We start from the raw sequence: 24,938 nt of genomic DNA, 5'->3' as shown, positions 1-24,938 counted from the left end.
AGCCGCACCATGCGAGAAAGGATATAGCGGGCTTTAGCCGGCTATTTAAAACTATGCTTGAGATTGATAAAGTCACCACAGCCGCATTGCTATCGAAGGGAACATCATCTCTCATTGAAGAATACTAGCAATGGACGGGCACGGCGGCACGCCGCGCCAACTTTGTAATAAGATGGTTGTAATATTTTTTAAACTATACTTGAATTGATGGAAGTAATTAATATTATTTTTGTTTAAACAATATGTTTCAAGATGGTTGACTATGAAAATGGATACAATGATGAAGTAAACAAGTGGGCATGTTCATGTGGCTTTGCTGCTGTCGAGCTACTGGCCCATTAGCCATAGATAATTAACTGACCCTGGATAAAGCCTGAGTTTAGGCAACAGATAAAACATAAATACACAATCCAGAAAATTAACAGGGCCTAGATATACAAAAATAAAAGAGATTCCCAGGCCTAAACACATGGGCCTTGAACAACACAAACTGGGCCTACAGTGAAGTCTCTTCGCTGCGTGTACCAGATAAAGGACAGTCCGTAGATAACAGAAACTGCGGTTAAAACAACATGCCCAGACAATAGAACACTCTTCACAACTTAGGCGACCTGTACGCTTCACACAGAGGAACATGCATGCAAGAACCTAGTCATCATGGTTGAAGTGCAGTCCCTTCTTGGGCTTGGGGATCTTGACTGTAGTAGCAGTCTTGCGCTTTGTTCTATTGGCGGTATCAGAAGCAACCTACAACAGAAACACATCTCTTGTCAAAAACCCAAGAAACCACAAAGACGTTAATGATCTACCAAAATAACGCAATCATAACTCATCAATAGCAGGGGCTGACGATGATTCACTTTGTGAAGTGTGATCCATAGGCGGTGGCGGAGTTGAAGTCTTGTTAGGACCTTCAACCTTCTTTGAAGTTTCAGGAACAGAGAGGCTCTTATTGTTCGGACCCACCAGTGAGTCATCTATGCCCTGTCGCCGGGAAACATTGGAAAGGACAATCAACTCAGCAGCTTGCACCTGGAGATGATTGTGCAATGCGCCTAGGGGCTCCCTCCTTGGAGTCACAGTGTCACTCACTTCCCTTCCCACGATAGCAAGAAAATCCTATGGTACTGCAATAGACTATCCTATCACGCTTGTCGCAAGTTGCAACGCTTCTTGTCTGACGACAACCTCCAGGCGAGGTCGAAACAAAAAAGTTGTGCAAATTCTGCGTTATGTGGATCTCTTGAAGAAGCATCAACTGGTCGAACAACGAACCTATACCAAACAGAGCAACAACCCAAGATGGAAGTTGTTTAGCATAAGCATCAGTGACAAAAGAGGGGGAAAAAGAACATTTAAGACATGGCATAAATAAAATAAGTTACGACAACAAATCATGTGTACCTTGGCAGAGGTATAACAGTTGGGCACCAAGAGCACTTGTGAACTCCATCCTCTAATGTAAGTTTCTTCAACATTCTTTCCAGCTTATATAATACCAACCCTTGTCCGTGAGAACCTCGGTAATTCTAATGGCTATCTTGTAACGCTCACCCTGAACACGGTTAACAATGTAATTAAGCATAAATAAAAAACAAAAACAGAGATAGATCATGGAAGACTGAACATACCATGATTTCATTTGGCTGAAATGTTTGATGTCTCTGCAATTATCAATACAATCGGCTCAACATGACCCAGGTTACCATCGTGTAACTCAACACGCCACGGCAAATGCTTCGCCCTATATCACAGACAAAACACACATGCCATTGAACAAATAGCAATTATGCCACCCAACATACACATTTTTTTAGAAAGCAAACCTTTCTCGAACCGCGACAACTTCTGGAATAGGTGGATTAACATATTACATACCATCTTGTAACAAATGAAGTCTTAAAAGCCAACAAATTTACAAAACATTAGCCAATACGGTTAGCGCAAAATAGAAAGTTCAAGGTTGATATATTTGGAAATCTCGGATCTATGCTTGAAAAAAAAACCAAAACAATAAAAAAAATGGGTTTAAATGGAGAAAATATATTACTTTGACTGGATGTCATGCAAACAAATAAGACAATAACATACTCCTCATTTGATGCCTCCATCAATCCATCAGCATCAAATGAATCAGCTTGTTCTCCCCATAAGGTAACAATAGCATGATCGCTTCATGAAATGACAAGGATGAATCAGATAATAATTTTAAAAAAGCAAGTATTCCCTTAGAAAAAAGGAATCAACAGTAAGTGTGCTCCACACCTGTCATCTGTGATATACACATGTCGCTCCCGGTTCTTGCCGTTGCCAGAAGGAGGCAAAATATCAGTGACTTTGTTCTCCAATACAACAACATCTGCAAACGTACATAGAGGAAGTAAACCGATACAACATAAAACAAACCTCATCGAAAACAAAAGACACAGAAGAATGGAACAACAATGCTCTCACCAGATAACACTAAGTTCATGTCGATGAGATCCAACAACATGCTAAATGGAGGATAAGTACACCCAAAGGAAGGAAAATCCGCCGGCCATGGCACTATCTCTGTAAGAATAGTCGTCCAAATAAAGCAAATCCTCAGAGGATGATCCGCTGATCTGTAGCTCTTCTTAGGATCGTATATAAATCGAACCACTAAACAGAACAAACAGACCCCTCTTTCTGTAGATCCCTAAACTGATCTATTTACCAGGAATTAAACCTTCCATCGTGCTTTTCTGTAAGAGAGAAGAATGGAAGCTCCTTAACCAGGAGGAAGAGCAAAACAGAGGAAAACGAAGAAACCAAAAAATAAAGTAACCATGATGAAGTGTACGAAAATAAAGCAAAGCAAGGACCCCCTCAAGCCATTTCTTAATAAGTGCATCTATAGCATATACTAATCGGAGATCTATAAGTTATTACCAAATAATTGGAAACGCATAGCTCAAGCTACTACAGAAAAAACAAAAGGGCACTACAGTATACATACAGATAGATAGATCCAGACTGTATCTAGAAAAGCTAATAAATAAGCGAACAAAGCAAAAGATCTAACCTGCTGGTCAACAGCGATGAAATGAAGCGAGTATAGAATTTTTTTATCTGTGCTCCTAAACTCCCAGATCTTCACAAATCTTTTGTTCTGGAGCGCCAAATTCAAGTTAATTCGCATGGTAAATAAAAATGTATGATCAAATATTTTGATTCAGAGGTCTTTCAATGCCAATATAGAAAGCAACAATAAACTTGGTAACCTTTGTTACAGAACCACGAAAAATAATTAGTAGGCCAAAGTTGTAAGGTGCAAAATAACATTTTGATATAGGATCAAACTGAGTAGGACTTGGGTATGACTTGAGTTCTGAAACTATAGCTAAAAGTAAGAAATTTGCACCTTTATTTGGTACTCCAGGTACAGATTGGCTGCTAAAAGGAGGCATGGTGCTATACCTCTGGCAATCCGACGCACTGCAACAACCATTTCAAAATGTGCATAGCCTAAGGCTTATTCCAATCAAGTCAGGAAAGGATTTGGTGCATTAATTACATAGAATTGCATGGGCAAGCTTTAAAATCCATGTGTTGGCCGCTTGGCTCGATGTGGCGTGCGCACCAGCCTTAGCGCCCCTGCTCCCACAACCTGCAAAGGTGCACCATCAGGAGGGACTCAATAACCGTGAGATCGCCCGATCGAGACCGAGGGAACACGAACTGAAACTGTTGTGCGGATAGCTTCCACGGTCAAAACAGGGATGTCGTGCCATAAAAGGAAATTCCAAACAATGAAGTATACCAGGTAAATTTTGCCCAATTTAGGGACCCTGTGGGAACGAACCCCTGCCCCGCGACCGCTATCCACCAGCAGATGTGCTGCCTACAGGCACAAGCTCGGCGCGCAATGCACGGACACCACCGCCTGGAGGAGCCGCAGCAGGCTCCGAGACAGCACCCCAGATCGGTGACCATGCGGACGCACCGTCTGCAGTACGGGACGTTCACGGACATACGCAGTCCGCCAATGCCACCGGCGGCCTCCCACCGTGCGACAGAGCGCAACTTAGAGCCCTGGAGGCGGGCGTGAACATGGACAGAGCGCGCCCGTACACGTCGACCAGCGAGGATGCCACCACGCCTCCTCTACTCAATATGACGTCGGCGTCGTCGAGCTCCAGGACTGGGTCGGTGGGCTTGCTGCAGCGGACGCCGCCGCGAAGAGCCGATGCGTGGAGACCATGGAGAAATTAGCGAGACGTCGTCCATGTGAGGATTTCTCACCGTAGAGCCGGAGCCCCTTGGAGATGGATGTGACACCAGAGCGGGACCTGACACCTGCCACGGCTGTCGGAGACGAAAGAGCTCGGCAAGGGCAGCTTGCATCGGCTCTTGAATATATGTGAGTTCCGTCAGGAACAAATAGCTCATCATAACAAAAATGATACATACGAAGCAGTAAAAAATCAGAATATATGTAAGTTCTTGAAGCTCACCATGGTACACTGAGGTCCGGCGATGGCACTGGTGTCTCGATCTCCAGGATTGGCGTGAGCGCCCAAACTGCATCGGCTGCTCGAGCGAACGAACTACGCCTTGATCTCGCCGACAACGTCCGTGCTCTCACAAGACTTCCAGTGCGCCGGCGGCACGAGAGGCTGCGCCGGCGCCTGCTAGATGCGGTGGCTGCGGGCGGCAGGCACGGGGCGCTTCCTGGACACCTCCTTGACGACGACCGCATCGTCCTCCTCCTCGAGCTCCGGGATGCCCTCCTCCTCCTGCACCTCGCGCGAGCACCGGCTTAGCGTGTATGGCGCCGCCTCTCTTCAGCTCACCCTAGATGAAACGCCGGCGGCGAGTCAGTGAAGCTGGTGGGAGGAGCAGCCACGGACCTGGGCCACCTCGTGCGCGTATTTAGGCTGCCTCCGGTGGCCTCGTCGGTGAACCACCCGGAGAAGAGGATGGATTGGAGAGAGGGGAGTATTGCCATGAACAAAATTAGAGGAGAAGCAAATAAGGAGACATGGGGACATAATGATACGTGGCCTGACAAATCCTCGGTGGGGATGTGTACCACCGCTTTGACCATCTCCCTCCTTTATGGCTACAGCCACACACAATCAAGGCACTGTGAGAGGAAGGAAAATCTAAGACATCCCACGAAATTGCCAAGGAGTGCCGAAACGTACACAGAAAAGAATCAGCGGAAATCAAAACATGAGACAACACAGGACGTTAATTCCAAAAGAAGCCCAAAATTCTGTAAAAAATCGAAGTCGTTCACGTTTAATATAGTAGTTATTCTTTGTCACTTGTGAGCTCATCTATAAGTTACTTCCGTCATTGCACTAACTATCAATTTTCCCCGTGCCTTGATGAAACCCTAGAACATACTCCCTCCGTTCCTATATATAAGCCATACAGTTTTTTGAGAAAAATTCCAGAATATAAGGTCTATTGCGTTGCTCTACTTGTATGGACAATATTTTTAGAGATTTGATTAGGTTTACTTATCTTATGCAAAGTCCTCTATTAGCTCACGCTAATTACTTAGGGTTAATCCTAGCCAAACATGGTGTATTTTTTCCTAAATATGCGTTCCTTAATTTCCGTGCCAAAAACTATATGGCTTATATTTAGGACCGGAGGGAGTATAAAATAAACTTCCCTTTTTTTAACCATGGCTCATCTTTGGAAGGTAATTACTGTATGGTTTTCCTTGAAGTCACAGGAAAAGGCTAAATGGAACTAGTGGCCGTCTGTCTTTTTTTTTAACATAAAATTTTATTCATCTAGGAGCATTTTACAGAGAGAAACGTGAAAGGTAGCACGCTGGTTTCAGAGAGAGATCCTCTCATTGGACAAAGTCCTCCATCTGAACACAAGCAACGGAATAGTACAGGTCTATTTTGCAATTTTGAAGCTAGCCTTGAAAGATGATGAGCCTTGATGGTGTTTCCCCTATTTATGTGAGAAACGTTGCTTCGCTTGAAGACATGGCTACTTTGAATCTGAGCTAGCAGTGGTCTGTTGTCCCGGAGCGGAGAATATATCTGCCGCTTTTGCCGCGGAAGCTAGTTCTGAGGAATCCGTGAGAAAGTGTGGATCTTGTATGTTGAATACCTCTGCTAATCTGGTCGGAAGCATCAGTCCAAAAGTCTCGGCCGGAAGAGGAGAAGAAGCTGGAGGGTACATTGCCGAGATGTGAAGTTGTTTGACATGGTGATTATTTTGAATTTGAATGAAGACTCCAATTCCTGCTTATTTAGTGGTGTTGCTCGGTTGCATTTCCCACGCAGCGTCACAGAAGATTGTGTTGCCTGCATAAGAGTCTGGACCTTGTATTGTCGGCAGTAGTAGATGGTCCTGTAAGCAATTCACACCATGATCTTTAGCAGGGCCGGACCATCTAATTTGGATGCTTGGATGATAGCATTTGCTGTCACGAACACTTGAGATGTCCTGCAATATTTCCTAGCAAAGAGAGCATCATTTCGATATTTTCAAAGGCGCCACAAAAAGGTATATAAACTAGTAAGAGTAAACTGTGGATGGCGGGAGTTAAGCAAACTTTGGATCATATCAGGAATAGAGTGATTAGTTGCAGCTAGAATTCCAGTTTCAATAAACCATGGCGAACAGAACCATCCAGCTTTAGAAAAATGGCAAAGGAAAAAACATGTGCATTTCATCTTCTGTGTTGTCACACCTGAAGAGTTTTCATGTATGTGTTTAGAGAACTTACTTGCTCTCTTACCTGTAGGAACTGCTTTTCTTAGAAGCCTCCAAGCAAAAGTTTGTACCCGTGGCGCCATGTGCTTGTCCTGTCAGACCTGGTTTAGAAGAACAATACTTTGTGGATGAACAATTTTTTGTCGTTGTCTTGCCAGTTGTCTTGCCAGGTGATCAGGGTTGTTGAAGCAATGTTGTTTATACACACTTTTGGAGGAGAAATTGCCTACAGGCCGGTGTTAGTTTTCAAATCAAAGTATCTTGTCCAACAGCTTTTAAGTATGGGAGTCTGAGAATTATCATTTGATATCTCAGGCAGCATTCCATTCCTTCGTTCTTTCATATAGTAGCAGGGTAGATAAAAGGAGGTTCTGTCTAGCGCGCGGCGGCCACGACGTAGGGGGAGCGCTGGGGAGCTCATCGCCGTCCACGCACACGAGTCAGGGAAATGGAAGGGGCTCGCAGACCGGGGCTGCCGACGTGGCGGAGAAAGGGATTCGCCGAATGAGTCTTCGGATACGACTGAGGAAGGGCCTCGCCGTCTGGGGCTGCATACGCGACGGAGGAATCCAACCACTCCATTGTGCCGCATCCATCCACGAGCGGGCGGACATACTGCCTTTACCATGGGCCACGACCGACGCTGCATGTTTGTGCTACCTCCAAATCAGCGCGCGTTTGTTGGAGAAGGGCGAAGAGGCATGGGAGTTTGACAACGAGGTCGGATGGTGGCGACCCTAGCTAGCAGAGTAGCAGTAGGAGATCGTCATTGCAATATTGGTGGAAGGGGATTGGGGTTAAAAAGGGATGAAAATGAATATGATAGATGTGTCATGTGATTAAGTGGGAGTAGCTAATTATTTACATTAATTTGGACTTTTCCTTTTTTGGTTTGACCTTTCACGTTAGCAAATCCCAACTTAAATAGGTTCAAGGTTTAAAATAGGACCGGGATCTGAGCGCTTATGTTTTAAGGGTGTGGATAATTCACAGCCAAATGATTTCATTTCATAATTTGATACCATAGTAACATTTTTTACCCTGTGAATAATTTTTCTAGTGCGTGAAGTATTTCTTTGGTTACAACCCCTTGCAACCGTTTTTTTCCCAATACAGCTTGTAACACTAAGGGAAAAACAAGACTTTGCCGTGCAACTTTTTGCATGGCAAAGGGTTCTATATGCACGGTAAAAGCTTGCAGTGCGAGACGTCGCACGGCAAAGGTCACACGGCAATGCCATTGACGGCAAATGCTTCTTTCTCGTGTGCCAAACATGTTTTTTCTAAATAAAAGGCCCCAAACTAGCTGGTCTAGGATTCGAACCCAGGACACAGAGTAGAGAAAGCGTGCAACTTTGCCACTAGGCTAAGTGTTCGTTTGTTGATAACTATACCACGCCACGCCTTTTGAGCTGAGAAGAAATCCGGTTTTTACATATTTACCGTGCGTTTGTTAAAAACACTAGGCAAAGACTTGCTTTGCCGTGCGTTTGTTAAAAATACTAGAAAAAGGCTCCAAACCTGTTTCAACAATATCACAAGATTGAAAGAGCGAAGATCACAAAAACCCATACCTTCTTCCTTCTTGGGAGAGCACAATTTTCCCCATGAATACCAATGCATTTTCTTCCCTTGCTCATCATCATCCCGCCAAAATTGAGAAATCAAATATTTGATTTTTTTACTGACATGTTGTGTCATTACTATCCAAATATAGGTTGGTTCTCGTGAACATATGTTTTCAAAGCACCCAAATTTTCTTTATACCGAAAAATGCATATAATAAAATAAACTAAGTTGTAACTAATTGAGATGATTTATTTAGCGAACAAACCACAGTTTACCTAAACCGTTCACGGAGAAATGCAGTTTTGTTTAGACGTGCAGAGAAGATTCACGCAAATAGTTATTAGGAAGGAAAATGATTGGATTCCCCCGGGGATGTAGGGCTCTGATCCTCCAGGTGCGTGGCCCTCTGATCCCCACGTCCGGACGCTCTCCTCCGCTCGTTTTTTAACCACGTGGGTGGGGACCACCTTCTGGAATCCTATCTTCTCCTTCCGTTCTACATCTGAAACTTCACATGCGGGACACAGGCTTGGCTGCCGACGCCGGCGCTCCACCGGCGGAACCTTCCTCCCGGAGACGGAGCCGAGTCTCCTGAGCCCATCCTCCGCACGCTCTCCACCCAGACCCTAAACGCCGCCGCGAGGTGCGGCCATGGCGCCGCCGCGAGGTATTGCCTACGTCGAGCTCATCCCCTCCCTCTCGCGCGAGGTCGTCGCCGCCGCGACCAGCCATGGGCTCCACCTGCACTGCGCGCCTCGACCCATGGCGGGCCGCCGCCGCGACCAGCGTCTCCAACCTCGCCATCGCAAGCCGCGGCCCATGGCCGGCCGCCGCACGTCGATCTCAGTGAATAGGAGAGCTGGGATGCAGCAAGGTAGTCTCCGGGGTGTTTGCTACCTTAGGTCTCCGGTGTTGCTACCGGCAGAGGGTGGTTGTTTGCTACCAGCAGAGGCTTTCTTTGCTACCTTAGGTATCAGGCCATTTCTACCGGCGATTTCGGGCGTTGCTTCCTTGGGCCAGATAGAGTTGCTTCAACCTTGGACGACGATGATGCCGACTGAAGGCGAGGTCTCTATTGGTATCTCCGATGATTTGCAACATATCATTAATTTTTTTGCTACAACATTTTTACAATTTTGCTACAAATGGAAAATATATTTGCTACTGGGGTCTCCGGCGAGGTCTCTGGCAAGACTCCGACGAGCTCAAACTTTTCTTTCATTTCATGGGGTGAACCGTTTTTTGCTACATGCAGTTGCTGCCGGGGTGTTATTTTTTCTGCCGGAGGTGTTCTTTTGCTACATGCAAATCTGACCGTACATGATATCGATCCGACGGCTGGGGACCCGAAGTGGGAATCGAGATCCCGGAGGGCCTAACACTTCCCTATTAGGAAACAAATCAAAATTAGGAAATCTCAGAATCGGCTCCGGAACCCAATCTCTTTGCAATCGTACCGAATATTATTTGATACCATTTTTTTATAGCGGTTGCCATGTGGAGTATATGGCTGAAAAACCCCAGCTATATATAAAAGCAGGACACAATCTATCTTCTCCTCCATTCTTCCAGAACCAGCAGCCGCGCGCATCAATCTTTGATAAATGAGGGGCGGTAGCCGCCGCCGCGACCAGTTCGCCGCGCTGCCAGACGAGCTCCTCAAGCACGTGCTCTCCTACCTGCCCTCGCGCAAGGCCGTGAAGTTGTCCCTCCTCTCCCGCCGCTGGCGCCACCTCTGGAGATCCACCCCCGCCGTCAGCGTGGACGGCAAGGGAGAAGGCGTCCTGCTCTTCGTCAACACCCTGCTCGTCAACCGCGAGGCGCCGCTGCTGCGCTCGTTCGACATCGACGTCGACCTGGTGGTCCCTCGCGCCCTCCCCGGATCCCCGTACAACAACCCCGAGTTCTACGATCGCGAGTACTTGCGCGGCGAGGTCGACCCCCACGTCGACATGTGGGTCAGACACGCGCTGTCTTCCAAGTGTCGCGCGCCCTCACTCTTTGTCCGCCTGGAGGACGAGCTCGCCCCATGGCGGCCACGGTCTCTCTTGACTTTCGCCTCGCCGAACCTCACGACGCTGCACCTCGACGCCGTCCACCTCGTCGACGGCCTCCTGGACTTCTCCTGCTGCCCGGCGCTGCTGCGTCTCGCCCTCGTGCGCTGCTATCTCGAGGGCGACGCCCTCGTCTCGCCGTCTTTGGCGCATCTGGCCATCGTCGACTGCCACACCGAGAGCGGTGCCGATCTTGAAGCGCCCGACGAGGAGATGTATATTGAGATCTCGACGCCGAAGCTCCGTTTCCTAGAAATATCTGAGAACTACGACCGGGGACAGCTCCTCCAGACGATGCCCTGGTTGACGGAGGAGAACGTCCAGTATGCGGATGAAATCGACATATCTATACGGAGACGCATATTATGGCTACAAGGAATATACGATGAAATCTGATGGTTCGCGTTAGTCTGTTCCCGAATAAATTTGTAACACCGGCCCTTTTTTAGAGCAATTTGCAACATCGACTGGCGTGAGTTCCAAGTGTACTAGGTTGCATATACGCCACAAAACTGCAATAGTTCATGGTGCTCCGATCTTTAGTATTGGCGTGCGTTCAGGTGCATGTAAACCTAAGGAAAGCACTCTCTTCTCTTCTCTTGTTCCCCCATGTTATGTGCAAGTTAATTGGACTCTAGTATATGTTTTTGATTATCAACTTATCATGCATTCAATTTGGCTTATTGAGTCAATTTTTGGATAATTAGTGATCATAACAAATCTTGTACTCCCTCCGTCCATTAATAGATGTCGGAAGGTTCATCTAAATTCAGACGTATCTATGCACAAAAGAGTGTCTAGATACATGCGAATTTAGACAAACTTTGGGAATCCCTTAAGAATGTCCTGGTTAGTTTAGTTTAGTTTCACATGGAGAGGTAGTACACATTTAAAAAAATCTTGTAGTTGCCATCCCTTAAGAATGTCCTGGTTAGTTTAGTTTAGTTTCACATGTTGAGGGCGATGATATAGTTGTCTAGTTGTTAATGCTAAGGTTCATTTACCAACACATCGATACAATTAGCCACTTGACCTGATTACAACTACCAACACATCACCTTTGTAGTTATCTTTTTTTTTTTGTTTAAGTTTCATTTACCACCATGTGTACTAGTGTAATAATCTAGCTTCTGAGGTTACAATTATAACCATGATTAAAATATCAAAGTTTTTCAAATTATGATTACCAGCATATTAGTGCTGTAATTATCCAATCAGTGAGCTATTACTACATTTAATATGTAGCACTCCCTCGGTCTACGAACATATAGGGGTACGTTTTCCTTTTTTGAAAGTCAAACATTTTTTAATTTGACTATATTATTATCTAAAATATATACAAATAATTTTAAGTGACATCAAATTACTATATTATTAAACAACATGTCAAGAAGAATTTATCAATATTAATTTAGTGCCATAAAAATGATGCTACTACTTTTTTCTACTTATTGGAAGACGGATGGAGTAGTTATCTGTGTTGCTAATTACCTTTGTAATTAATGGATGTTTTTAAATTTATGCCATTGCATTAAATATGTTGACTAATTTCTTTTTGCGAAGATTTGTGTGCACTAACTGTATTTCGAACATGAGTGCCCCCATATTTTTTTTTCACATACTCTGTAGAACGTGACTTATGTTATGTGCAACATGCTTCCATCAATTGATTGCACATAGACCATGCAATTACAATGTGTACTTGTTTTGTGCTAATGGTGATGTGTAAATGAAGAGGTACATATCATGATAGATGACTTGCTCATCTCCCATGCTACACATTGTTTGCGCATTCTCAAGTTTGTTTAGGACTCTTAGCTATACGTGCTTGCAGGACAACTTCCATATACCATAATTTAATAAAAATATCTCTAGAGAGCAGCATATGTGTTACATGGCATCTTTAGGCCACACACTTGCAAATGACAAGATCTCACAAGGAATATCGCCAAGGTGAATTTCTCCCTTTTCAGCAGTCATGTTTTGATCTTCAGGAATTGGCTACTTTTTGACGGTTGTTTATTACTTATTGGTAACTTCTTGAATCTCGCAAATGGGTAAGGAACACTGAAGAGTTGCCGCATCAACCTTCAAGAGGATAGATACATGGTGTGTGTCAAGTTCATGAACGTCAATTAATTTATCTTCATGGCGTCGAAGTGTTTGCGTCGAGGTAAACTTCTTTTCAAGAAGGGATAATTTATACGATGGGCTACCTAAATCACCCTATCAAGAGCTTAAAGTACAAGTGTCACACATTATTGGATAACTCATGGTCATAACATAACATATAAAGGTGAATATTCTACTTTATGCATGTCCAGCTTATGCTCATGAGGATGGTACATTACTTGATAGTCCTAACCTCTTGAGTATGGTATATATACTACTTGACATACCTAACCATTGTACCTTTAGGTTTTAGCAAAGGGATATGCAAACAAAGGGGAAATTTTGGGACGCAAGAGAGATGAAGCTATCCAAGACATAATATGGAAGTAAGGAAGAATATTTTTCTTACAAAAGAGAGGTGTGGAAGTGGAGCATCAAAGTTCCTGCTAATGCCGTGTGCTCGGCTACCTCACCAGATACTTCGTGATCCACACATTCTAGGTAGCTAAGCAACCGCCCTTGGACAAAGAGTTGGATAGTGCCGTGCTGCATACTACATCGCGCAAATAAAGTGCTATGACGACCCTTGTATTCATTTTAAGGAACCTGGCTTACTGGTTGGGTGTGAGGCCTATAAATACCACTGATACGTCTCCAACGTATCTATAATTTCCGATGTTCCATGCTTGTTTTATGACAATACCAACATGTTTTGTTCACACTTTATATCATATTCGTGCATTTTCTGGAACTAACCTATTAACAAGATGCCGAAGTGCCAGTTCCTGTTTTCTGCTGTTTTTGGTTTCAGAAATCCTAGTAACGAAATATTCTCGGAATCGGACGAAATCAACGCCCAAGTTCCTATTTTCATCGGAAGCATCCAGAACACCCGGGAGGGACCAGAGGGGAGCCCTGGGGGCCCCACACCACACCCCGGCGCGGCCAGGGGGGGGGGGGCGCGCCCCCCTATGGTCTGGGCAGCCCAGGCCCCCTCCGACTCCGACTCTTCGCCTATTTAAGTCGTCGTGACCTAAAACCTCGACACCAATTGACGAAACTCCAGAAAGACTCCAGGGGCGCCGCCGCCATCGCGAAACTCCAATTCGGGGGATAGAACTCTCTGTTCCGGCACCCTGCCGGACGGGGAATTGCCCCCGGAGCCATCTCCACCGCCGTCTTCACCGCCATCTTCACCGCCATCGCTGCCCCCATGATGAGGAGGGAGTAATTCACCCCTGAGGCTGAGGGCTTCGCTGTAGCTATGTGGTTCATCTCTCTCCCATGTACCTCAATACAATAATCTCATGAGCTGCTTTACATGATTGAGATTCATATGAGTTTTGTATCATAATTCATCTATGTGCTACTCTAGTGATGTTATTAAAGTATTCTATTCCTCCTGCATTGGTGTAAAGGTGACTAGTGTGTGCACCATGTGGTTCTTGTCGTAGGCTATGATCATGATCTCTTGTGGATTGTGAAGTTAACTATTACTATGATGGTATTGATGTGATCTATTTGGTTATGTTGATCTATCTTACACTATAAGGTTACTAAAATATGAACATTAATTGTGGAGCTTGTTAACTCCGGCATTGAGGGTTCGTGTAATCCTACGCAATGTGTTCATCATCCAACAAAAGTGTAGAGTATGCATTTATCTATTCTGTTATGTGATCAATGTTGAGAGTGTCCACTAGTGAAAGTGTAATCCCTAGGCCTTGTTCCTAAATACTGCTATCGCTGCTTGTTTCTTGTTTCTTGTGTTACTACTTTTGCAATACTACCACCACCAACTACACGCCAGCAAGCTATTTTCTCAGCACCGTTGCTCTTGCTCATATATATTCATACCACCTGTATTTCACTATCTCTTCGCCGAACTAGTGCACCTATTAGGTGTGTTGGGGACACAAGAGACTTCTTGCTTTGTGGTTGCAGGGTTGCATGAGAGGGATATCTTTGACCTCTTCCTCCCTGAGTTCGATAAACCTTGGGTGATCCACTTAAGGGAAAACTTGCTGCTGTTCTACAAACCTCTGCTCTTGGAGGCCCAACACTGTCTACAGGAAAAGGAGGGGGAAGTAGACATCAAGCACTTTTCTGGCGCCGTTGCCGGGGAGGAAAGGTAAAAGGCACTCATACTCCGGTTCCAGGTAAAGTACTTTTCTGGCGCCATTGTGTTTGTGCTCGAAGCTATTTCCTTTAGATCCTGCAATTGCAACTTTTTGTTTCTTGTTTACACTAGTTAGGCATAATGGAAAACAACAAAAAAATTAGTGAGCTTTTTAATCTTTTTCCTGATTTAGAATTATTTGATGCGAAAATTAAAAAACCTATGGAACCTTATTTGCATGCTAGTAGCGATGTTATTAGTATGAATGCAATTACTGCTAATGCTATGAAGAAGTCTAAGCTTGGGGAAGCTAGTTTTTGTGGTCTTTTTAGCTTCCCATCTTTAGGGGAGAAAATTTGTTCTGATAATGCTTTATCTCCCATATGCGATAACTCTAATAATGCTTCTGATATTTTAAATCCACCTGCTGAAAGTATTCCGTATAAAATACCCATGAAAATTATTGAACGTGTTATGGACAACCACTATAAAGGGGATGGAACTGTCCATCCTAGAGATCATTCTTGTTTTTGCACGAATTATGTGGGTTATTCAAGTGTGCAGGTATCTCTATGGATGAAGTGAGGAAGAAGCTATTCTCTGTTTGTTATGCGGTAAAGCAGCGCATTGGTATAAATTGTTGGAGAATAGACATTCTCTTGGTTGGGAGGAAATTGCATCTCTCTTTTATTCTAAATTTTATCCTCCGCATGAAGTGCATATTGATAGGAATTATATTTATAACTTTTATCCTCGTGATGGAGAGAGTATTTCTCAAGCGTGGGGGAGATTGAAATCTCTAATGCTCAAATGTCCTATTCATGAGCTCCCCCGTAATGTTATTGTTAACAATTTTTATGCGAGACTTTCAGGACAACACAAGGACTATCTGGACGCGTGTTCGGAGGGATCTTTCACAAGCAAAGAGGTTGAAGCTAGGTGGGATCTTCTTGATCGGATTGAGGACAACGCTGAAGGATGGGAGAACGACGAAGGTAAAGAGTCAGGTATAAATTATGATTATGAATGCATTGAAGCTTTTATGGATACCGATAAATTTCGAAATATGAGTGCTACTTATGGTCTTGACTCTCAAGTTGCTGCAAATCTTTATAAAGCCTTTGCTTCTCATTTCGAATTGCCTAAAAATAATTTTGATAAGTATCATGAACCTTTTAAAGAGGCTTGCATGAAGAATGAAATTGTTGTTAATTATTGCCATAAGCATGCTCAAACTCCTAAGAGTGCTATTTCCTATAAGCATGTTAATTTTTGTGGAATACATAGACCATGTGGAATTAATCAAATCAAAGATGAATATTGTATCCATCATGCTAATGAAAAAACTAGAAAGTGGTTTAGGGCTCTAGATGATCTTGGTAAAAAAGTTTGTGCCCTCTATCCTTTTATTTGTGAAGTTTGCCATGAAGTGGGTCATTTTAATTTTCAATGCTCCTCCAGTGATATATTGAACCCAATGAGTGCTGCAAATTTGTATTGTGATGATGAAATTACTCCTAATCAGCATGATGAACTTACTTTATTTTTGGGGTGTGAAGAATTGTCGAGAAAAATCTCTTTGTTACATATGAGTGATCTTGATATTGATGATGTCCTGCATGGGTGTTTTTCTTATTGCATTGATAATAGCCATACAAATACTTACATACAAAATATCTTAGAAGATGACACCTTGCCAAAATATGATAGGACTGCTGTGTGTTTTCAACTAATTAATGAAAAGGAGGGATTCCCCCAAGTTTCTTCTATTGTTTCTGAAAGTAAATCAGGTTATGCGGACAAGCCACCCTTCAAGCCTCTTCCACCTAAAGAAGGGAACGAGGAGAAGGAAGAAAAGAAGAAGAAGGGAACGAAGAAGAAGAAGAAGAAGAAGAAGGGGAATAAAAAGAAAGAGGTAACATCATATCCCCGCGTATATGAGATAACAATAGGTAACCGTAAGTATGTTGCTCCTAATGATTATTGTGATAATGAATCTGAATATGATGATCTTCCTATGCCCTTTACATACATTAGCAATCATGATTTGAATGAGCACACTACTTTTGATATTGCAAATCTCTGGGAAACTAATTCTGAAAATGATGATGATAATAATTGCCATAGTGTCAGTGCTATCCATGCTTCCTCCCATAATGATATAGAAAGCTCTAAGCTTGGGGAAGAGGTGTTTGCAAATCCTTTAGCTACTGGTCATTATGTTCTTGATACATCTCCTTCTAATAACAATAATGGTGTGGACACAGATAAACCGATTGTGAAGGATAACTATTCTATTTCTTATGATGACATTATGCCTCCGATCTCTAATGATTATTATAAAGAATGCTATGATATAGGTTCTAACTATCCTTATGAAACTTGTCATAGTCATGATTGGATTACCAAAAACAATCCCCTTAATAGGCAACTTGTTTACCATGTTCAAATTCTTGATAATAATCTTGCTCCAATTACTATTAATGAGAATAACTCTTCTTATGCCAAATTTAATGATACTTCTATGCATATGAACCATGATAAGAATGTTTTAAGTGATGGGTATATTGTGGATTTCATCAATGATGCTACCGAAAGTTATTATGAGAGAGGGAAATATGGTTATATGCATCTTAATAATATTAAGTTTCCCCTCTTTATGTTGAGAATCTTGAAGTTGCTCGTGTTTTATCCTCTTATGCTTGTCACTTTGTTCTTCATGAATTCATTTGTGTACAAGATTCCTCTTCATAGGAAGCATGTTAGACTTAAATTTGTTTTGAATTTGCCTCTTGAAGCTCTCTTTTGCTTCAAATACTATTTCCCGCGAATGGATTATTAAAACTGCTGAGCCCATCTTAATGGCTATAAAGAAAGAACTTCTTGGGAGATAACCCATGTGTTATTTTGCTACAGTACTTTGTTTTATATTTGTGTCTTGGAAGTTGTTTACTACTGTATCAACCTCTCCTTATCTTAGTTTTGTGTTTTGTTGTGCCAAGTGAAGCCTCTAATCGAAGGTTGATACTAGATTTGGATTTCTGCGCAGAAACAGATTTCTATCTGTCACGAATCTGGGATTTTCTCTCTGTAGAAAAATCAGAAAAATATGCCAATTTACGTGCGTGTTCCTTAGATATGTACGCAACTTTCGTTAGTTTTGAGTTTTCTGATCTGAGCAGCGGAAGTATTTATTAGAAATTCGTCTTTACGGACTGTTCTGTTTTGACAGATTCTGCCTTTTATTTCGCATTGCCTCTTTTGCTATGTGGGATGGATTTCTTTGTTCCATTAAACTCCAGTAGCTTTGGGCAATGTCCAGAAGTGTTAAGAATGATTGTGTCACCTCTGAACATGTGAGTTTTTGATTATGTACTAACCCCTCTAATGAAGTTTATGAGAAGTTTGGTGTGAAGGAAGTTTTCAAGGGTCAAGAGAGGAGGATGATATACTACAATCAAGAAGAGTGAAAAGTCTAAGCTTGGGGATGCCCCGGTGGTTCATCCCTGCATATTTCAAGAAGGCTCAAGCGTCTAAGCTTGGGGATGCCCAAGGCATCCCCTTCTTCATCGACAAATTATCAGGTTCCTTCTCTTGAAACTATATTTTTATTCGGTCACATCTTATGTGCTTTACTTGGAGCGTCTGTATGTTTCTTGTTTTTGTTTTTGTTTGAATAAATGCTTGTGTGGGAGAGAGACACGCTCCGCTGGTTCGTATGAACATATGTGTTCTTAGCTCATAATATTCATGACGAAGGTTGAAACTGCTTCGTTAATTGTTATATGGTTGGAATTGGAAAATGCTACATGTAGTAATTGCTATAATGTCTTGAATAACTTGATATTTGACAATTGTTGTGCTCTTGTTTAAGCTCTTGCATCATATACCTTGCACCCATTAGTGAAGAAATACATAGAGCTTGTTAAAATTTGGTTTGCATGAGTGGTTTCTCTAGAGTCTAGATATTTTCTAGTAAGATGTTTGAACAACAAGGAAGACGATGTATAGTTTTATAATGCTTGTAATATGTCTTTTATGTGAGTTTTGCTGTACTAGTTCATGCTTGTGTTTGCTTCAAACAACCTTGCTAGCCTAAACCTTGTATCGAGAGGGAATACTTCTCATGCATCCAAATCCTTGAGCCAAACAACACTATGCCATTTGTGTCCACCATACCTACCTACTATGTGGTATTTCCTGCCATTCCAAAGTAAATTGCTTGAGTGCTACCTTTAAACAACTCAAAATTTATCACCTCTGATTTGTGTCAATGTTTTATAGCTCATGAGGAAGTATGTGGTGTTTAGCTTTCAACCTTGTCATTTACTTTTGACGGACTCTCATATGGACTAGTGGCACATCCGCTTATCCAATAATTTTGCAAAAAGAGCTGGCAATGGGATTCCCAGTCCCAAATTAATTAACAAAAATAGACACTCCTCCATGGTATGTGATTGTTGGACGGCACCCGAAGGATTCGGTTAGCCATGGCTTGTGTAAGCAAAGGTTGGGAGGAGTGTCACCATAATAAAACTAAAATAAAAAGGCACTCCTTCATGGTATGAGATTGTTGGCAGGCACCCGAGGATTCGGTTAGCCATGGTTTGTGAAAGAAAGGTTGGAAGGAGTGCCACCCAAAAGTAAAATAATTCATGGGAGCCGCTCTTGGAAGTCCGGTTGGCGAGGTAGTTAGTGTACCCATTACCATTCGTTGACAACAACAAACACCTCTCAAAACTTTACTTTTTATGCTCTCTATATGTTTTCAAAACCAAAGCTCTAGCACAAATATAGCAATCGATGCTTTCCTCTTTGAAGGACCATTCTTTTACTTTTATTGTTGAGTCAGTTCACCTATTTCTCTCCACCTCAAGAAGCAAACATTTGTGTGAACTGTGCATTGATTCTTACATACTTGCTTATTGCATTTGTTATATTGCTCTGCATTGACAACTATCTATGAGATATACATGTTACAAGTTGAAAGCAACAGCTGAAACTTAATCTTCCATTGTGTTGCTTCAATACCTTTACTAAGAATTTATTGCTTTATGAGTAACTCTTATGCAAGACTTGTTGATACTTGTCTCGAAAGTACTATTCATGAAAAGTCTTTGCTATATGATTCAATTGTTTACTCATTGCATTTACATTGTTTTGAATCGCTGCATTCATCTCATATGCTTTACAATGGTATGATTAAGATTATGTTGGTAGCATGTCACCTCAGAAATTATCTTTTATCGTTTACCTACTCGAGGACGAGTAGGAACTAAGCTTGGGGATGCTGATACGTCTCCAACGTATCTATAATTTCCGATGTTCCATGCTTGTTTTATGACAATACCAACATGTTTTGTTCACACTTTATATCATATTCGTGCATTTTCTGGAACTAACCTATTAACAAGATGCCGAAGTGCCAGTTCCTGTTTTCTGCTGTTTTTGGTTTCAGAAATCCTAGTAACGAAATATTCTCGGAATCGGACGAAATCAACGCCCAAGTTCCTATTTTCATCGGAAGCATCCAGAACACCCGGGAGGGACCAGAGGGGAGCCCTGGGGGCCCCACACCACACCCCGGCACGGCCAGGGGGGGGGGGCGCGCCCCCCTATGGTCTGGGCATCCCAGGCCCCCTCCGACTCCGACTCTTCGCCTATTTAAGTCATCGTGACCTAAAACCTCGACACCAATTGACGAAACTCCAGAAAGACTCCAGGGGCGCCGCCGCCATCGCGAAACTCCAATTCGGGGGATAGAACTCTCTGTTCCGGCACCCTGCCGGACGGGGAATTGCCCCCGGAGCCATCTCCACCGCCGTCTTCACCGCCATCTTCACCGCCATCGCTGCCCCCATGATGAGGAGGGAGTAATTCACCCCTGAGGCTGAGGGCTTCGCTGTAGCTATGTGGTTCATCTCTCTCCCATGTACCTCAATACAATAATCTCATGAGCTGCTTTACATGATTGAGATTCATATGAGTTTTGTATCATAATTCATCTATGTGCTACTCTAGTGATGTTATTAAAGTATTCTATTCCTCCTGCATTGGTGTAAAGGTGACTAGTGTGTGCACCATGTGGTTCTTGTCGTAGGCTATGATCATGATCTCTTGTGGATTGTGAAGTTAACTATTACTATGATGGTATTGATGTGATCTATTTGGTTATGTTGATCTATCTTACACTATAAGGTTACTAAAATATGAACATTAATTGTGGAGCTTGTTAACTCCGGCATTGAGGGTTCGTGTAATCCTACGCAATGTGTTCATCATCCAACAAAAGTGTAGAGTATGCATTTATCTATTCTGTTATGTGATCAATGTTGAGAGTGTCCACTAGTGAAAGTGTAATCCCTAGGCCTTGTTCCTAAATACTGCTATCGCTGCTTGTTTACTGTTTTACTGTGTTACTACTGCTGCAATACTACCACCACCAACTACACGCCAGCAAGCTATTTTCTGGCACCGTTGCTACTGCTCATATATATTCATACCACCTGTATTTCACTATCTCTTCGCCGAACTAGTGCACCTATTAGGTGTGTTGGGGACACAAGAGACTTCTTGCTTTGTGGTTGCAGGGTTGCATGAGAGGGATATCTTTGACCTCTTCCTCCCTGAGTTCGATAAACCTTGGGTGATCCACTTAAGGGAAAACTTGCTGCTGTTCTACAAACCTCTGCTCTTGGAGGCCCAACACTGTCTACAGGAAAAGGAGGGGGAAGTAGACATCAAGCACTTCACTTTTTTCTTCTTCTAGGGTTAGGCTAGAAAAAAAATATGTTGAGTTGTGGTTCTACCTTCCCCTTGAGAAGTCCAAAATCAAGGACTATCCTTGCGGAGTTGCTTCAAGACCAATGTCCCAGCTTTGTTACGCTTTCTTGTTGAATTGTGAGAGTGCTCAGCCTTTGTGGACTAGAATATGACACCATGACCCGCAGATTTGTTGAAGTTTTCAGTCTGGATTGTGACCATGATTTGTTTAGCCCCGATCGTGACCGGAGTGTCATATTCTAAATGCGGGTGACCAGAGAATATTCACCTTTATATGTTTTTTTTTCGATAAAGGATGCTTTATTACTTCAAGAAGCAATTACATCCAGCCTCTGCATAACCAGGATGCACACAGCCGTTTGTTGTCTCAAGTGACCAAAGTTACATAAAACAAAAATAGGCGAAATACATATCGGAACGATGAATCATATAACGCCTAAGAGCTAGGTGGAGCTTCTATCCGTAGACTATGCTGCCACCAATGTAGGGAAAAAGTACCCCTCGCCGTATCCTCCAACCGTGTACAGACCTCCGTAAACAGGTCTCGGTTCTCCACCCGCTGAAGAGGTAACCACGAACGGAGAATACCTGTGCATCTGTAGATAACCTGCAACAAAGAGCAATTTTTGTCATTAAAGATCTTGTCATTTCTACATAGCCAGGGCGCCCAGATAACTGTTAGCGCCCCCATCCTAAGAAGCATTTTAAACCTTGAGTTGATACCATGAAGCCAATTGCCAAAGACATTAGCGACACTAGTCGGAGGATACAAGGTAGACGCTACTTGGATGATTGACCATATAGATCTCGCAAACTGGCACTGGAAGAATAAATGATTGATGGTTTCATCATGATGACAAAAGACACATCGTGTACTTCCGTGCCAATTCCGCTTAACAAGATTGTCTTTGGTGAGAATAACCCCTCGACGAAGATACCATCCAAAAAATTTAATTTTTAATGGTATCTTCATCTTCCAAATTTTCTTATTATTATCAACTGGTAAATCAGAAAGCAGCATCGCATTGTAGAAAGATTTTACAGAAAAGGAACCATCTACGTGGAGGTTCCATCGAAATTCATCTGGCTCTGGCGATAACTGAATATCTCCAAGCCGCAGAATTAGGTTGTTCCATGCCACAAGCCTTTGTCCTAGTAAAACCCGTTTGAACATCACATTCGGGGGTGAGGTAGCCATTACAGTTGCAATGGTATCACCTTGGCGACGCGCAATTCTATACAAAGCGGGATACTGTTCACATAGGGGTGCATTGTCGAGCCAAGCATCTTCCTAGAACCGTATCTGTGCTCCATTCTTAATGGAGAAAGTCCCATGTCGAAAAAAGACATTTTTTGTCGCCATAAGACCAGCCCAGAAGTGTGAATCCCCAGGTTTCCAAACCACTTGAGATAATGATTTCGAGCCGATATACTTTCTCCGAAGTATAGTTTGCCAAATCCCATCCTCAGTAAGTAGCTTAAAAAGCCATTTACCCAGTAGCGCTGAGTTCTTGACCTTCAGGTCATGAACTCCAAGCCCTCCTTGATCTTTGGGACTACAAACTATACTCCATTTAACCAGTCGATATTTCTTTTTCTCGTTGTCCCCTTGCCAAAAGAATCTGGATCGATAATAATCGAGTTTGTGCAGAATTCCTTTGGGTAAGATGAAGAATGATAACATATACAGTACCATATTAGTTAGTACTGAATTAATGAGTACCAATCTTCCACCCAGGGACAACAGTTTACCTTTCCAACTACTGAGGCGTTTTTGTAATCTTTCTTCCACTGATTTCCATTCCGTAATTGTCAGTCTCCGATAGTGAATAGGAATACCCAAATAGCGAATCGGAAATTGGCATTGCCCGCAACCAAATAACTCTGTATACAGAGCTACATCGTCTTGGGCATCACCGAAGCAGAACAATTCACTTTTATGGAAGTTAATTTTCAATCCCGATAATTGCTCAAAAGCTGCTAAAATTAATTTCAGATTTCGAGCTTTTTCAAGATCATGATCCATAAAAAGAATTGTGTCATCGGCGTATTGAAGGATAGATAAGGCACCATCAACTAGATGTGGAATCACCCATTCAATTTGACCATCAGACTTGGCCCGCTCTATGAGTACCGCCAACATATCCGCTACAATGTTAAACAACATCGGAGATAACGGATCCCCTTGGTGTAACCCTTTTCGCGTTTGGAAGTAGTGTCCGGTGTCATCATTGACCCGTATAGCCACACTACCACCATACACGAAATCATTAATTAGAGCTCGCCACTCAGGCGAAAAGCCTTTCATCCTGAGTGTCTGTTGAAGGAAAGACCATTTAACTTTATCATACGCCTTCTCAAAATCAAGCTTTAAAATAACCCAATTTAATTTCTTAGAATGCATCTCATGTACCGTCTCATGCAAAACCGCCACTCCATCAAGGATATTCCGTCCTTGCATAAAGGCTGTTTGCGATGGTAAAACCACATGATCCGCAACCGTATTAAGTCTAATGGTGGCCACTTTAGTGAAAATCTTGAAACTTACATTTAATAGGCAAATGGGTCTATATTGTTGGATCCTTTCTGCCTCATTAATTTTCGGTAACAAGATAACTTCACCAAAATTTAGACGAAATAATTCTAGTTATCCAATGTGTAATCACTGAACAAATCTAGAAGGTCCGATTTAATAGTATCCCAGAAGGTTTGATAAAACTCTGCTGGAAAACCATCTAGACCCGGTGCTTTGTTGCATTTCATTTGGAAAACTGCCTTCTTAACCTCTTCCTCAGTATAAGGTGCGGTTAGCAAGCCGTTTTCTTCCAAAGAAATTGGGGTATATCATCCGTTAAGTCCTCGTTAAGAGTAAAATTACTTTCCTCCGGAGGACCAAACAGACCCTTATAATAGTTAGTAACATAAGACTTGAGTTGCTCATGGCCTTCAATCAACCCTTCATCTTGAATAAGAGAGTGAATACGTTTTTTCCGGTGTCTCCCATTGGCTAAGCCATGGAAATACCTCGTATTTGAGTCTCCTTCCAAGATGAATTGAGCCTTGGATCGTTGATACCATTTGAGTTTCTCTTCGCGAAGAAGACCGGCCATCTGTTCATTGGATTGATTTTTAAGTTCAATCTCATGTGTAGACAGTGGTCTAATCTCCGCAACAGCCTCAAGCTCATCAATCACAATTGATAAGCGAGTCTTTTCTTTTTTAAGAATACCAGCCGTATGGGCAGCCCAACCAGAGAGATGTTTGCGCATAGACCGTATTTTATTATTCCATCTCAAGATAGGTGTACTTCCCCCGACCGGTCTTTCCCAAACCCTTTTAACCATATCATGAAATCCCTCTCGATATATCCAGCCAAGTTCAAATTTGAACGGCCGTTTACAAACGGGTCTGGGATTCCCAGTGGTTAGAAGGATGGGAGCGTGGTCAGACAGTTTTTCAATACATTCTAGTGCACGGACTGACACCATAGGGTATTTACTTTCCCATTCGGTATCCATCAACACGCGATCTAGTTTCTCGTATGTGGGTTCCGGCAAGCTGTTTGCCCAAGTAAACTACCGACCAGT

At 42.8% G+C, this 24,938-nt stretch overlaps 2 protein-coding genes across 14 annotated transcripts; one reads left to right on the top strand and one right to left on the bottom strand.

Moving 5' to 3' along the window:
- Positions 1 to 349: 349 nt before the first annotated feature.
- LOC127292266 (uncharacterized) lies at positions 350 to 5,031 on the bottom strand. Of its 13 annotated transcripts, none has more exons than XR_007845058.2 (11): positions 4,479 to 5,031; positions 3,785 to 4,373; positions 3,386 to 3,631; positions 3,047 to 3,133; positions 2,455 to 2,726; positions 2,266 to 2,359; positions 2,051 to 2,172; positions 1,827 to 1,898; positions 1,632 to 1,744; positions 1,405 to 1,555; positions 350 to 1,275 (listed from the first exon to the last, which is right to left on the bottom strand). XR_007845058.2 is itself a non-coding variant. In XM_071818573.1 (11 exons), the coding sequence occupies exons 1-5, from the start codon at positions 4,549 to 4,551 to the stop codon at positions 2,691 to 2,693; spliced, it is 363 nt and encodes a 120-aa protein (XP_071674674.1). In that variant the 5' UTR covers positions 4,552 to 5,031; the 3' UTR covers positions 350 to 1,275; positions 1,405 to 1,555; positions 1,632 to 1,744; positions 1,827 to 1,898; positions 2,092 to 2,172; positions 2,266 to 2,359; positions 2,455 to 2,690. The 13 variants fall into 13 exon arrangements, 6 of the variants coding, with proteins under 6 accessions (XP_071674674.1, XP_071674673.1, XP_071674672.1 ...); XR_007845064.2 differs by having other exon boundaries at positions 1,827 to 2,172; positions 3,386 to 3,459; positions 3,539 to 3,631; XR_007845057.2 differs by having other exon boundaries at positions 350 to 747; positions 830 to 1,275; positions 1,827 to 2,172; positions 4,479 to 5,030.
- A 4,856-nt stretch (positions 5,032 to 9,887) lies between these two features.
- On the top strand, positions 9,888 to 10,733 carry LOC127346710 (F-box/FBD/LRR-repeat protein At5g56420-like). The gene has a single exon (XM_051372985.1). It carries the CDS (start codon positions 9,888 to 9,890, stop codon positions 10,731 to 10,733), a length of 846 nt encoding a protein of 281 aa, XP_051228945.1.
- The last annotated feature ends 14,205 nt before the right edge of the window (positions 10,734 to 24,938 follow it).

This window comes from Lolium perenne, chromosome 4 (genome assembly GCF_019359855.2).
Source record: "Lolium perenne isolate Kyuss_39 chromosome 4, Kyuss_2.0, whole genome shotgun sequence".
Classification (NCBI taxonomy): Eukaryota; Viridiplantae; Streptophyta; class Magnoliopsida; order Poales; family Poaceae; genus Lolium; species Lolium perenne.
This window is presented reverse-complemented; position numbering and strand designations above follow the sequence as displayed.